The 15,185-nt window shown below is 41.0% G+C and overlaps 1 protein-coding gene across 3 annotated transcripts in view; it reads left to right on the forward strand.

Annotated features, from left to right (window-relative positions):
* Positions 1 to 1,806: 1,806 nt before the first annotated feature.
* PAN2 (poly(A) specific ribonuclease subunit PAN2) overlaps positions 1,807 to 15,185 on the forward strand; it is a 38,117-nt gene continuing 24,738 nt past the window's right edge. Inside the window, exons 1-8 of one of the 3 annotated variants that reach the window (XM_060252285.1) lie at positions 1,807 to 1,932; positions 3,785 to 4,066; positions 8,773 to 8,942; positions 9,403 to 9,523; positions 11,083 to 11,160; positions 12,942 to 13,209; positions 13,416 to 13,758; positions 14,069 to 14,165. In XM_060252285.1, coding sequence (XP_060108268.1) covers positions 3,797 to 4,066; positions 8,773 to 8,942; positions 9,403 to 9,523; positions 11,083 to 11,160; positions 12,942 to 13,209; positions 13,416 to 13,758; positions 14,069 to 14,165 — 1,347 coding nt within the window. In that variant the 5' untranslated portion in view covers positions 1,807 to 1,932; positions 3,785 to 3,796. Of the gene's footprint in view, positions 1,937 to 2,055; positions 2,262 to 3,784; positions 4,067 to 8,772; positions 8,943 to 9,402; positions 9,524 to 11,082; positions 11,161 to 12,941; positions 13,210 to 13,415; positions 13,759 to 14,068; positions 14,166 to 15,185 lie in introns of those variants that run through there. The other 2 variants (XM_060252284.1, XM_060252283.1) reach the window with 2 other exon arrangements.

A 15,185-nucleotide genomic window follows, 5' to 3' on the forward strand; every position in this document is an offset into this window, starting at 1 on the left:
CAATATGTGATCTGATGGTGAGCTTGGGGAGATCCAAAGCAAAAATCATGAGGATCCATGAGGATCCTTAGTTCAAAACCAAGGTTTTGGTCCATGATGCTGCCATGAAGCCGTGGGTCTATGATTTCTATGGTGCAAACTCTGACCATGTACATGATATGTGATTGGATGGTGATCTTGGGGTGGCCCAAAGCAAAAATTATGGGGATCCATGAGGATCCGTGGTTCAAACCCAAGTTTTTGGTCTATGGTGCTGCCAGGAAGCCAGGGATCCATGATTTCTGTGTTGCAAACTCTGCCCATGGATGTGATTGGATGGTGATCTTGGGGTGGCCTAAAGCAAAAATCATGAGAATCCACGAGGATCTGTGGTTCAAAACCAAGTTTTTGCTCCATGGTGCTGCCACGAAGCTGTGGATCCATGATTTGTGTGGTGCAAACTCTGCCCATGGACATGATATGTGATTGGGTGGTGGACTTGGGGAGATCTAAAGCAAAAATCATGAGGATCCATCATTCAAAACCAATGTTTTGGTTCGTGGTGCTGCCATGAAGTCATGGATCTATCATTTCTGTGGTGCAAACTCTGCCGATGGACATCTGTGATTGGATGGTGAACTTGGGGGATCCAAACAAAAAATCATGAGAATCCATGATTCAAAACCAAGGTTTTGGTCCATGGTGCTGCCATGAAGCTGTGGATCCATGATTTCTGTGTTGCAAACTCTGCCCATGGACGTAATATGTGATTGGATGTTGAGCTTGGGGTGGCCCAAAGCAAAAATCACGAGGATCTACGAGGATCCATGGTTCAAAACCAAGTTTTTGCTCCATGGTGCTGTCATGAAGCTGTGGATCCATGGTTTCTGTGGTGCAAACTCTGCCCATGGACATGATATGTGATTGGGTGATGGGCTTGGGGAGATCTAAAGCAAAAATCATGAGGACTGATGAGAATCTGTGGTTCAAAATCAAGTTTTTGGTCCATGGTGCTGCCACAAAGCTTTGGATACATGATTTCTGTGGTGCAAGCTGTGCCCATGGACATGATATGTGATTGGATAGTGATCTTGGGGTGGCCCAAAGCAAAAATCATGAGGATGCGTGGTTTGGAAACATGTTTTTCCACAGCTGTGGCGCCACAGATTCATGAAGACATTTTTGTGGTGCTGCCTATAGTCTAAGACAGGATCTACAGCATGATGGTGGTTTGATTTCATTTCACCGTAAAAATCATATAAATTCATGAGGATCCGTGCTTTGGAACCCTATTTTTGCAGTGGTGAGGCGCCACGAATCCGTGGGGGCATGATTTTTGTGGTCTTGCCTATAGTCTAAGACAGGATCTACAGAATAATAGTGGTTTGATTTCATTTCAATGTAAAAATCATATGAAATCATGAAGATCCGTATAGATCCGACTTTTACCCAAACCCGACAAAATGCAAACACAGAGACGGAACAACCCATTTATTGGGCTTTCCTCATTCGACACTTAAACCCTTCCTGAGTAGATTAATTTAGATCGTTACCTTAAAAACGTAAATAAGAAACACGCAACCCCATCAAACGAACACCAAGCACATTTGAGGGGGGGGAGAGGTCTACCCCTCGCTATATAAAGCATATCCTTTCCATGAACTACGGTACGTCACTGCCTCAAAGTTTCGTCCCTTCCGCAGTTCAGTATTCCTCGTGGTAAGTCGTTCCTGTAAAGCCTTTTTTATCTTTTCCTTGCTCTGATTGGATATTCTTTCCAAGACGCCCTGTCATTGGTCAATACTCTCCAACACTTTCCTGCTAAGCCTCTCCTAGCCAGTTGAAGCGGAAGTAGAAAGGAATAGGATTGGAGTTGCTATAGCGGCTGAGAAGAGAGGGGAGGCGGGGAAAAGACGGCAGCTGAGGAAAAAGAACCCGGAAGAGCAAAGAATTGTGGGTAATCCTCTTTCCCCTTTAATCAGGGAGTGTTAGGTAATTTGCAAGGGGTTGTGGGCACTTCGGGGGTGTTTCAAGCACCATCTGAATGGTTTAGACTCAGGATAATTTACGGAACAGGAAGTTTTAATTACCATCCTATTACCTTTCTTTTTCCCGCAGCAGGTTCTGGGTAGTTTGCCCCTGTGGCGCAATGGATTGTGGGTGTCATTTTTTTAATTGTACGGGCTCTTATTTTTCTGTTAGCTAAGGGAGGTCCTTTTTAGCAGTGAATGTGCCTATTTACTTGGAAGTAGGCCTCAGAATTCATTGGGACCTACTCCAAAGTAAGTTTGCAATCAGAGGACTACCAGCAGTCTTCGTTGACCAGAGGTTATGCTCTTCTTTTCCATTCATTTGTAGGATGCCTTTATGATGTGGGTTTTGTTGATAAAAACACACAGTTCCACTTTGTTTTCATATGGGGACAACCAACACTAGAACAGAGTTTTCGAGAATTTCATTGTAGGTACACAGCACTTTTAAGGAACATGGCTAGTATGTTTTGACAGCTGTTACTTTCCCTCTGAGTGGGGATGGAGACCAGCTGAAAACAGTAACTCTTGCAGAGACAAGTGGCACCTTTAAGATCCAACAAAAGTTGGTTCAAGGCATGGGCTTTTGTTTGCAGGCATACTTCCTCAGAGGCATCTGTTTTCATATATATATAAATATAAAGTTAACTTCCATTTCTTTGTATCTGAGAAAATGTGCCTGCACATGGAAGCTCAGCAGAATTATATCCTAACCCCAAACGGATGGGAAGAATGCAGGGCAGAACAGAGAAATCATACAAAGATTGCCTTTGTTTCCAAATGTCTTTACATAGTTTGGACTTCTGCCTTTGTGAGGATAATGCAGAAAAGCCTGTCTTCTATACTATAAGCACACATTTTAAAAAATGGAGTGCCCAATACTGGTGGCCTGTATGTCTTTTCCTTCAGTTCTCCCTTCCCCTGGTTTTTATCTTGCAGTGCAAATATCCATAACACTTATCTGGGAGTAAGCCCCATTGAATAGACTTCAGTAGGAGTACTGCAAAAAAGTGCAGTGTGTAGGGTATTAGTTTGCTTGAAAGAAGAGTTTGTGCTCCTTACTTAAAATCTGTCTTGATTTGGTGAATTAACTGTTGTGTGCAGCCATATCAGATAAGATTAATATTGTGTACATGTGGTGATGTAATGATCTTGCATTTTAAGTTGCTAGAAGAAGAATCAGTCCAGAATTGGCCAGGAGTGTAAGAAAACAGCATAATTACTGTTTGGAAAATAAAAGGATATTTAATGCATGTCTGCTGTGCTGTTCTTCAGGGGAATAGCTGTAATATAAACATAAAAAGACTAACTCACTAGAATGTGTGTATTTTAATACAACTGCAATAAAATATCTTGCTTCAGTATAAATGAAATGCATTCAGTAAAGGAAAATTAAATGCTCACTATGTTTTAATCCACCTTTTATGTGAACACAACAAACAAAAAATTATCCTCTGAAAAACGGTTACACAAACTTAATTTGTCATGATCACGCACCAACAACTGAACACAAACCATTTTAATAAAGAATAATATTTTCTAACTGGGGACTGAATTTTGTCACTCAAATCAATAGCTGACAAGTATGTTACTGTAAAGCAGCTGAGTGGATAAAACTTTGTTTCTGTCTTGAAAGCTGAAGGTGATTGATAGAATAGATCCAATTATTGTTGCCTTCCTGTACTATGAAATACCTAATGTATTCCTTCATATAATAGTGATAATATCATTATCTTAGGAAATTATCTCTTGAATTACTTTCTCTTCCTTAAAAGTGTACAGCCACCATGAATTTTGAAGGCCTTGACCCAGCACTTGCAGAATATGTTCCTGCACTCCACCCTGCTTTGGATCCCCACCTCAACCCTAGCCTACTACAGAATGTGGAGCTGGATCCTGAAGGGGTACCACTGGAGGGTATTCCTGTACCTGACCCAGTGCACATCATGGAAGGCATGTACTCAGAACTCCACACTGTAGTCTCTGAAGTGGGTGTACCTGTCTCCTTCTCACACTTTGACCTACATGAAGAGATGCTGTGGATTGGTAACCATGGGGTAAGTGATTTAGAGACCAATCCTAAGCAGGTCTACTCTGAATTCTACTAAAGTCTATTCAGTGGGGCTTACTCCCAGGAAAGTGCTCTTAGGATTGCACTGTTAGTGTCTTTAAACCTTTTAATATAGTTTATATGAAGGTGGTAAATATTGCAACTGATATCTGACATTCTTGTCAAAGCAATATGCCTTGAGAGTCCTTTATTCATACATAGTTTACTATAATCTAAGAATAGGATTTTTCTCCTCACAAAATTATTCTACAGTTGCATCCAAAAACTTCTTGCAACTGTATCAAAACATTTTGGCATCTGAAATAGGAAACATTATGTGTTTTTGTAGAGTTGCCATTTGCCTACTTCCAGTGGGACATCTCCCCCTGTGAAGCCCTGATTCCTGCCATGAGACAGTGGGGCAGTGGAAGAAAATGGCAGAGATGCTCTAGGATTTTGCCTCCTAGTCTCTAGGGTAAGATTAGCGACCAAACTAGAGCATCACCCTAAGCCTTAAAAGTATACATGTGGTAATTTCCCCACCCTACTCAGCTACAGGAGAGGGAATGAGGAGGTGGGTTCCTTCCTTCTCTCACGAGAACCCTGACCCTGCAGCACATCCTGTTTCCTAGTGCCTACCTAACCCAAGTGATGGTGCTAGTCAGCCACCACTGACCCAGTAGACTGGTGTTCCCACTGTGCCTCCCCCCCCCCCCCTTATTGCAAGGTGCTGAGTGCAGCTAGTAAAGGTTCCTCGTTGGTTCTGTTGCAGTTGGTGCATTTCTCATCTCTTTCACTGTTGGTAGTCTTTAAAAAGCCAGCAAGGAAGTTTCTTCACTCATCACTGTATTGACCTTTTAAAAAATATGCACAATTCATCCCATCCCCTGGTTAGATGCACAGAAGAAGCAGAAATGCAGTTTTCCCCTACACCCTCCTTTACTAGATTTCTTGCGTTCTATTTCCATACCTTGTTTTCTTGCCCCCCCCCCCCGGTCAGTTTCAGCTGGGCTGCCATTGGCTAGTCTGGACCTCTTTTGCAGGTTGGAGAAGTTCTTCATCTTGGGTGGGCTGCCTTTTTTACAGAGGCATTTTGCCTGAGGACCAATTTGCAAATGCAGTGTGCATTGTCTCAGACTATGTTACTCCATTATCTGAAGCACCAACTGAGTGACTGAAGAACTCTTGGGAAAAGAGAAGTGCCCCCCCTTCCTCCAGCATTGCTTGTAATTTGTCATCCTTTTGTTATTTGAGCCTTAGGAGGACTGGGTTGCACATCACTGTATTCTCCATTATCCCCATCAGGTTACTTTCATTCCCTTTGCAACAGAGACTCTTCTGTAGAAAGGAAATCTGTAAAGAGATTTTTAACCATGATCAAGCCTTCTGGGTACTTCCTCTGGGTCAAGTGGAGTAGGAATGAAGGGCTTAACCATCCTTCACAAATGGGAAGAAAGGGAAGTGCATTGCAGACAGTTTCAAGTCGCTTGTGTGAAAGGTCAGTAACCAGCCAGGCTACCTACCTCTTGTATGTAGAGACATGCCTACGAGGGCCTTGGAGTAAGAGATCAAGGGAGCCAAGGTTTCCAGTTTCTTCCTCTTATCCCTGCTTGATCCTATCCCTTCTGCTGCAGAAGCATTGGTGTTCCGAGTTAGTGTGCTTAAAAACAGACAACAAGGGCGCTAGCTAAGGCTGTAGTATTTATTAGGGAACTGTCCCCCTGCACTTATACTTCCTGTGTAGGATGGAGCTGCACACTGTATGTCTTTGCTCCACATCAGCTCTGCCTTTCTCAATTAGATATGTTGTTATCCTAATCTCAGTTACTGCTTGTTTCCTTTCTGCTTTCCTAAAATGTGGACATTGGCTGTTATTTCGTATTCTGCCTAGTACAGTTTCATCCTACTGTTCCTCCCAGGAGCTCAGACTGGTGTATATCATCCCTCCTATATTCAGTTAATCCTCACACCAACCCTGTAGGTAGGTTGAAAGTGACATGCCCAAGGTCAGTCACTGAACTTTTTGGCGGAGTGAGGAGTTGAGCCTGGGATTTCCAGGTCCTAGTCCAACACATAACCACTACACCATGCTGACTCTCATCCTTTTTGTAGTATGATCATATTACCCTTTACATGAAAGTGCATTGGGTGTGAACCTATTTGTAGACAAAAACACACATGCCTTCATTCCCTTCGGTCTCTCCTCTGTGTGACATCTCCAGCCTTGGAATTACTAAATATTGTAAAAGTTTGAAATTCTTGCTGGCAGCACATTAGATTGGAGATAAAAATGGGCATGTTTAATCCACTATTATTCTGTTGGAATTAGTTTCAGAGTTTCAGTGATCGGGTAAGGTAGGCATAGTCTCCTGCCTAAGGTAGCCTTAACTCCATATTGTAAGTAGGAGGAGCTGAGAGTACCTTTTCCACAACCACCATTGCAAATTGCTCCAATACGAAGCCTACTGTAGATGTAAGGGAGCAGATGTAAGGTAGGGAATTTGAATTTTGAAAGTAGATGACTTCACAAAAGGGTGGTATTTGGGAATACAGCTCAGAAATTAAGCCACACTGTGCCATCAGTTGACCTTTGACCTAGATGTGATGTCACAGATATGACATCCTTGCTGAACTCCACTCCCAAATCTCCAGGCATTTCCTAGCATGGCAACTATATCCAAGACTGTCTTTCAGGGAACTTACCTTACTAAAGCTAGCATGATCATTAGAATTGGTTTTGTATTGAATGTGATTACTACAGTTCTTATCATTTCTTTAAAAATCTTGGCTTAACAATGCAAATGAGGAAAACTTACCTGTTTTACTATTACCTCATTATTTTCCTGTTATTTTACGCTAGTCCCACACTGTTAAGGGCCTTTTGAAGGTCAGAACCAAAACCTTGAATCACCTTAATGCTTAGTACATTAGTACTTCACTTGCAGCTTGTTGAAATGTATCCATATTTTATATAAAATTATAGTTTACTTTATAATTCATAATATTTATAATATAAATGCCTGATTTTTCTTGAAAAAGTCCTTTTGTGTTACATTTGAAACTAATAAAAGGATTTTAAAAATTCATTAATTAATTCCCTTCAATGGTCTCTTTTTCAAGTCAACCACATGTGAAAAAAGCACCTTTATTTAGATTAATGCTAATATCTACCATTTAGATGTTATAACTTTTATGCAACTTCTGTAGCAACAAATGTCATTATGTAGTAATTTTATTTTTAAAATTCTCTTAATAATTTGTGCTGTAAAATCAGCATTTCTCTGTTTACCTCTTTGTAAATCTCTACTTCATGTAAACATGTTTTATGCCATTTGCCTTTTTTCAATGATACAGTATATATTTTTATTTTTTTTAAAAAATCCATAAATACTAATTTCTCAAATTCTTGTTTTATCTTTGCTTTTGAAATTTTAGATCTTGGTAGGATATTAAAGATTTCAACAAATTATATTATATCATTTTCAAACAGATTTTATAGCAATCTAATTATTTTAATCATCATAATCTAAAATTGCTTAAATGGCAATCCAGATTTTAAAATCTCATCCAATGTTGAATAACTAGTGGCTATAGATGGTATAATTTTAATGCTTCTCATTCTCTATTAAAATACTAACAATTAAATTATCCTTACAAGACTCCTGACAATACTGTACCCCTTGGTTCTTGGATTCTTTTATCAGTGATCCTCAATAATTCTGAAAATATCCTTTACTTTGGGGGAAGACTAGAGTGAGACCTGGATAACATAAATTATCTAAAATTCTGTATTTCTGCTGTACAAGTCTGTGTAGAAGAAAAAATCTGGGCTAAATTTCATTCTGCTCCATTGGCAGTCAGATATGGCTAACAGTATTCTGGAGAAAGTAGTATCAGGGTATACGTACAACTAATGTTTTAATAATTTTTATGTAATGGGAATATTTTCCTACTGTGATGGATCTGTGTCTGGGGTATATTCCAATGTAGTTAAAAGCCCAAGAGCAAATGAAAAATCTCACAGTAATTAAAATGGTCAGGATGGACCAGTACATAAGAAGAGCCATGTTGAATCAAATCAAAGGCCCATCTAGTCCAGCATGCTGTTCACATAGCAGCCAATGAGCTGCCTCTAAGAAGCCCACAAACAAGATGACTGCAACAGCATTCCCCTGCCTGTGGTCCTCAGCAACGGATGCAAAGACGCATATTGCCTTTGGTACTGATGGGAGTAGATATCACTTGTGAAGAACAACCATTGATAACCCCATCCTTCATTAATTTGTTTACTCTCTTTTAAAGCCTTCCAAGTTGATGGCTATGCTGTGGCAATGAGTTCCACAAATTCCACACTATGCAAAGAAGTGCTTCCTTTTGTCTGACTTGAATCTCCCACACTTCAGTGGATGACCCCAGGTTTTCTCTCTCCACACCATGCATAATTTTGCACAATCATATCATGTTTCCCCTTACTCATCTTTTTTCCAAGCTAAACAGCCCTAAGCATTTTAACTGATCCTCATAGGGCGGGTACTCTAGCCCCCTGATCACTTTGGGTGTTCTTTTCTGCACCTTTTTCAGTAGCCAGATATTAAATGGCTCTGAGAGCCTCTGATTTACTTGGCTGTTTAATTAGACCTGTTTCTCTCTTTTCAGTCAAATCCGTATGACAGAACCAGATTTGTAGTGAAGCCTTGCACATCTTAATTTCAGGGTCATGCCACCTCTTTCTTTGGCCCAGCCCTGGAACGTTATTCGTCTTTCCAAGTACACAGCAGTGATGACATTCGACAGATCCAGAGCTTGGAGAACGGAGTGCTCTTCTTGACAAAAACCAACCTCAAATACATGTCCAGAGGAGGCCTCATAATCTTTGATTATCTGTAAGTGCCTTTCCCTAAGGAATGCTGGGCTTTGGAAGATACTGACATTGTGTGAGTTGTTGTTTCCTATACAAAGTTTTGCATATAAGGAGGCTGCTTGAGTCTATAGGAGTGCAATGAAAGTTCTGTACATTTCATCATATATCTGATATAGTGAGAAGGTCAAAAACATTTTTGCAGTGTGCGGATTATTCACATGTAAACTTGAGAAGGCTTGTATTTCTTCTAGAAGAGTGTGGGCAGATTTTGACATAGCATTTCCTGTTTCCTTTTTTTGACATCATCCCATGTGCACATAGAGGTGGGGAAATTACATCAGAACAGGTTATCCACACATTTCCTGGGATGATCCCAATAGCGTAACTTTGTGATGTAACTTGTTTATGTGGGTGCTCATCACGTCAGTCAAGAAAGTAATGTGAGTAGGGAATGTCCCTGAATGTCCCTCTTTCTCTTCTAGCATGGATGAAAGTGAAGACATGCACAGCCTTCTGCTGACTGATCCCACCACTTTGCTTATTGGGGGACTCACCAATCATGTGATAGAGATAGATCTCAGTACAGTGCAGGAGACCCAGAAGGTATACCAAAATATCAAACACTTTCCCTCGTCATTTTGTGTCATTTATTTAGATTACTTGAAATTGGAGTTGGGTGTGTTTATGGTTGCCACAGACCTGGAGGAAAAAGATCATGTCCCTTTCAGAAGGGTTTGGTCTGAGAAATTGGGTAGCTGAAGCTTTTCATGGCTTGGAGGTAAATAACAATACCTGGTAAATAACATCCCATTAAACAAAGGGGCAGGACATTTTTTTCCTCCAGAGAGTTGGGTGCATCATGTCTGGTTTTACTCAAAGACATTTCTAGCAAATGAATGAGTATTGTCTATTAATACTATCGATTGATCATAGAGAAACTGAGTAACTAGGAAAGAGATCTGCCTCTAATCACAAGAGTATGCCATGTAAGAGGGAAGTTCTGATCCTCATTGTGTTGATTGATTCAAGCAGTCTCCACTCCTATTACAGACAGTTCAGAAGTGCCAATATTTTTGCCTCTCATCTCAGAGAAATGCCCTAGAATGTCAAAATGAAGGTTACCAATATTTTGCAAAAATAATTCTAGCTGTTATCATATTTAAGCTAACACTTCAAAGTCTCCTGGGAAACATTGTTATATAGTTAAGTAACAACTTCTGTATTCCAAAGGAAAATCTGATGTAAGTTCATGTTTCATCATGCCTACAAATATTTGCCAAAATATTTTAGCCTGTACACATGTTCACCACATGTATATGAAATCGGCATTGGGAGATGTACAATATCAACAGGAACCAATAGAAAGCTTATATATTCTGCCAATTTCTTTACTAGGTTCTATATAACCTAATCAAGAGACAAAAAACATTTCTAAAATGCATCACTATTATTGTTTGCTGAGAAGCAACTCTTTAAAATGGACTTAAAAGTTTTCCACTTTAATAGAAGTCCATGTTAAAGAGCTTTTGCTCAGCAAACAATAATAGTGACTCATTTTAGAAATGTTTTCTAATAAATGGTAGTTTAATTCTAAATAATTGTTAAACTTTACTTCCTGTCGTTGAGAGAGAAACATTTAGCATGTTAAGGCATAGGGCAGAATCCAGAAATGTTCTGTGCTGTACTTGCCTTACTTCTAAGCCCCAAGCATGCCCAGAAGCTAGCTGTTCCACAGCTCACAAGCTCTGCAACTCCTGCCATCACCTCCCTGTTCTTAGCCAGTCAGTTTTGCGAGTGCTGTGAACAGAGGTTAATCAGGCTTTGGTGGGAAAGAGTGATGGTGATAGTAACGTAACAGGGACCTCCACTGGTTTATGTCCTTCACTTCTACAAGAAAAAGAATTCACATACAACATAATTTGTTTGAAACAGCTGTCCATGTTGTTAATTAAAAAAAACAAAATCCATTGTAAGAATTTAAGCATGAAATGCTTTGATCCCCCCCCCCCCCGTATCATAATTCAGTTTTATAAAATAAAGTAGAAAAATATTTCTAGGATAAGAAATGGAATTTAGGTCTAATTTTGATGTTCCCCAGCTTCTGTGTGTTCTGGGTAGCAGGCTTTATGACTGTATTTCTTCTGCCTTGCTGTTCATTTTAGTATACGGTGGAAGTACCTGGAGTCACTATCATGAGGCAGTCAAACCGTTTCTTCTTCTGTGGCCACACTTCGGGAAAGGTAATCCTTTTACCACATGATTGCAGTACAGTGGATGTGGGAGAGTCATAAACAACACCAGAGTGAGACAGACTTGATTAATTCCCTGAGAAATCCAGCATTTTTTATTTATTTATTTGGTTTATTTATTTATTTATTTATTTATTTTTCGTATTTATATCCCGCCCTCCCCGCCGAAGCAGGCTCAGGGCGGCTCTATTTATATGCCGCCCTTTCCCATGTGGGCTCAGGGCAGATCACAGTCATAATAAAACAGTTAAAATACAACCATAACTTAATATTATACGAGTGAAAACATAACTCAAAAAACCCCATCTCCATCCATTGAATAAATCATACTTTTAAAGTGATTCTGCCACTTTTCTATAGCTCCTAAACCAGGAGTGTCATACTCATTTTTTCTGAGGACCGGATCTGACATAAATGACTTTGTTGGGCCGGGTCATGTGTGACATAAAAGGTAATGCCAGGTGTGTGTATGTGTGTGAGAGAGGTCTTCTTCCTGCTTTTGCAGCAGAAGGCTGCAAAAGCAAGAAGAAAACCCAGCAAAACTGCACCTTCTGGACAGACCGGGAGGCAAAGGGTAGGCGGCTGCAGGTAGGGTATGCCTGGCTGCAGATGCACAAGGAAAGCCCAGTCACCTTGTGCCTCCTGGACAGCCCAGGAAGTGCGGGGTGGGGGGAGATCTTCCTTGTGCTTTTGCAGCCTAAAGCATTCCAAACAGATGGAATAGATCTGATAAGTTATATTGGGTTTAGGAAGAAAATTGACCTCAGGGACAGCTGGCTGGTAATCTGAAAGAAAGCTACAGGCCATTGCATCTCCTTCTGTTAGAAGGCATTAATTCAGCTGTTTGAGTGAAGAGATTCTTTAAGCTGGTGTTGTTGTAAAAAGCATAAAAGGTTATGAAAGCTCTCACTGTATCTCTGGAAATGTTTAAAAATGTGGTGCTGCCACTTTCTAAATCGGATTTACTTGCAATGAAGTCCTAAACAAAGTTAACACTCTCAAAGCCTATTGACTTCAGAGGGCTTAGTAGTGTGTAATTTTGCTTAGGAAAGCGCTATTGGTCTTCCACTAGGTAGCAAACAATAAAATTGTGAATGAGAAATCAGATGGGTTGGGCTTGGGTACTCTAAAGGTAGTTGCATGTGATGCTAGGTACATGACTCCTGTGCCTCATGTAATATTTAGCATTTGTATAGTACTCTTGGTGTTCAGAACATTTTAATAGATTATTTGGTTATCTCTACCACTGTCCAGTAAGGTAAGCCAGTGTTATTACTTCCATCTTTGCATATTGTGGGGGAACCTGAGTGGTTTACTTAAGACCATGTAATGAATTCATAGCAAGCATTTGAACTGCAGACATGCCAGATCACAGCTTATTCTCTTATCGTACATACCTTAACTATAACATGGATGGATGGAAGATAGGTTAGGGGAAACCTTTTGTTGAATCCAAAGTTCAGTTTCTGTTCATGGAAGGCTGTTCTGCCAGTAGAATTGAATTACCTCCCCCCTCCCTGGTCCAAAATAGTTCCCTGTCTCCTGGGAGCAGCATTTTTGGGAGATCTCCAGGCTACAGCGGGAAGTAGAAAAGTACCACTCAGTTATCAGAATTTCCTTCCATTCAGAAAATTTAGTCTGGATCCAAACATTCCCTTGACTTAAAGGAGCCTGTGGTTAAAATTGCCCAGCTGGTCCATCTGATGCCATTTATTTGACTGCCAAGGTCCTTGTAAGCAGCTCTCACAGAATATCTTTTGCTACCTGATTAGGTGTCTCTGCGTGACCTTCGCACTTTTGCTGTAGAGCATGAGTTTGATGCCTACTCAGGTAGTCTGTCGGATTTTGATGTCCATGGCAACCTGTTGGTGACTTGCGGCTTCTCCAGCCGAATGAATGGCCTCGCCTGTGATCGTTTCCTCAAAGTGTACGACCTGCGCATGCTACGAGCCATCACACCTCTGCAAGTCCACATCGACCCTCTGTTTCTGAAGTTTATTCCTACCTACACATCTCGCTTGGCTATCATCTCCCAAACAGGTAGGAAAGTGAGCAGATGGGTGCTGCAGCATCAGACCATGCCACTGTATGTGCTGGCATTTCAGAGCCACATCTTGGCAGTGCCTCCCTCAAGAAGTAGCTGCAGAGTGTGAGAATTAAGTTATTTTTGGGGGGGGGATGTTTGCACTGACTGCTGGGAGAAGTCATGTTTCCATTTTGCTCTCTCCCCCCCCCCCCCCATCTAGGTCAGTGTCAATTCTGTGAACCCACCGGATTGGCCAACCCTGCAGACATCTTCCACGTCAATACAGTGGGCCAACTGATCATGAGCTTTGATGTGTCAGCCAGCAAGCAGGCTTTGGTCTTTGGAGACTCAGAGGGCTGTGTCCACCTCTGGGCTGACTCACCTGAAATCACCTTTAATGCCTACTCCCGGGAGACTGACTTCGCCTTGCCTTGCATGGTGGATACCTTGCCCCACCTGGACTGGAACCAGGACCTCATGCCCTTATCGCTTATCCCTGTGCCGCTAACCACTGAGTCCTTGTTGTCAGACTGGCCAGCTGCCAATTCTGGCCCTGCACCCAGGTAGAACAAGAGATTAAAAAAAAAAGTCAAACTTGTTTGGGAGCTGAGAGGGTTGCTTCGTATCTTTTAAATTGCTTCTTATTTCACTGCTTTAATAATCTCTTTTAAAAGTTTGGTGAAATCTGCATCCAGCAGCATTTTTCTCTGGTGCAAGGAGCCTTTTACTTATACAAAAATCTTCACAAGCTCTACGTCGTTATCAGGGCATTTGAATCCATAGAAAAGATCTGAAAGGAGTGCTCTCAGCAAACTGCCTTTCTTTATGAAACCTTTTGAGGAATAATGGTTGAAGCCACAATTTGTTTTGTAGACGAGCCCCACCCGTTGACCCAGAGATTCTTCGTACCATGAAGAAAGTTGGCTTCATCGGGTATGCTCCAAACCCGAGGACCAAGCTTCGAAACCAGGTAGTTACTGCACCAGTTGTGATTTGTGTTGGTACTTCCTGAACACCAAAGGAATTACAGTTCATAGAATCATAGAGTTGGAAGGTGCCCTGCAGGCCATCTAGTCCAACCCCCTGCATGATGCAGAATCAGCATCCCTCACAAGTGTTCATCCAGCTGCTGCTTGAAGACTGCCAGTGAGAGGGAGCTCACCACTTTCCTAGGCAGCCAGTTCCACTGCCAAACTACTTTTAACATAAAAAAAATCCTAATATCCAGCTGGTTCTTTTCTGCCCTTCATTTAAACCTGTTATTGTGAGTCTTATCCTCTATTGCCTTCTCTTCTCCAGTTACTTGTGAGTCCTATCCTCTATTGCCTTCTCTTCTCCAGTTACAGCCTTAAAGATCTCACAAGGTTTGATAGAAGTCAAGATAAGTCATTTCTGCATTCAAATCTGAATGTTTATTTTGCAGCAGATGAGACTGTTAGCTTAAGAGAAGTTAGCTTCATGTGAGTTGGCTTTATAGAACCACCATGTCCTCTAACTCCTGAGGATAATCCAGAGAACAAAACAGAAAGTTCCAAGCTAAGTGTGTCGGTTATACAGAATAGACCTGACAAGGTGTGGAATAAATAAAAAAATTATACATAATTAATAGGCCAGTGGTGAATAGCAGAATTAATGACCACTGAAGAAGGCTTTTAGAGGATGAGGCCATTGATTATAGTTTGTTGTAGCTGTTTGAAAGTGACATTAGATATCCTTATGTTTGTCATTAACCTGTTTAATAATATTTTTAACACAAGGAGAAAACACTATTTTGAGGCGCTATTGTTTTAATACCCTAACTTTATGTGAAGTGGAGCCTGATCTATGGATATCTAAATCTGCGAATCAGGCCCATTCACACAGAAGAAAGATTTTTCTATAAACTTGAGGGACCCCGCAGGTTTGCAGAAAAATCAGAAAACGGGAGAAGTTGAAAGGGGGTATAAATCCCCCTCTCATGTGCAGACAGTGATTCTGTTGTGGGGTTACC

This window comes from Heteronotia binoei, chromosome 13, assembly GCF_032191835.1.
Source record: "Heteronotia binoei isolate CCM8104 ecotype False Entrance Well chromosome 13, APGP_CSIRO_Hbin_v1, whole genome shotgun sequence".
Classification (NCBI taxonomy): Eukaryota; Metazoa; Chordata; class Lepidosauria; order Squamata; family Gekkonidae; genus Heteronotia; species Heteronotia binoei.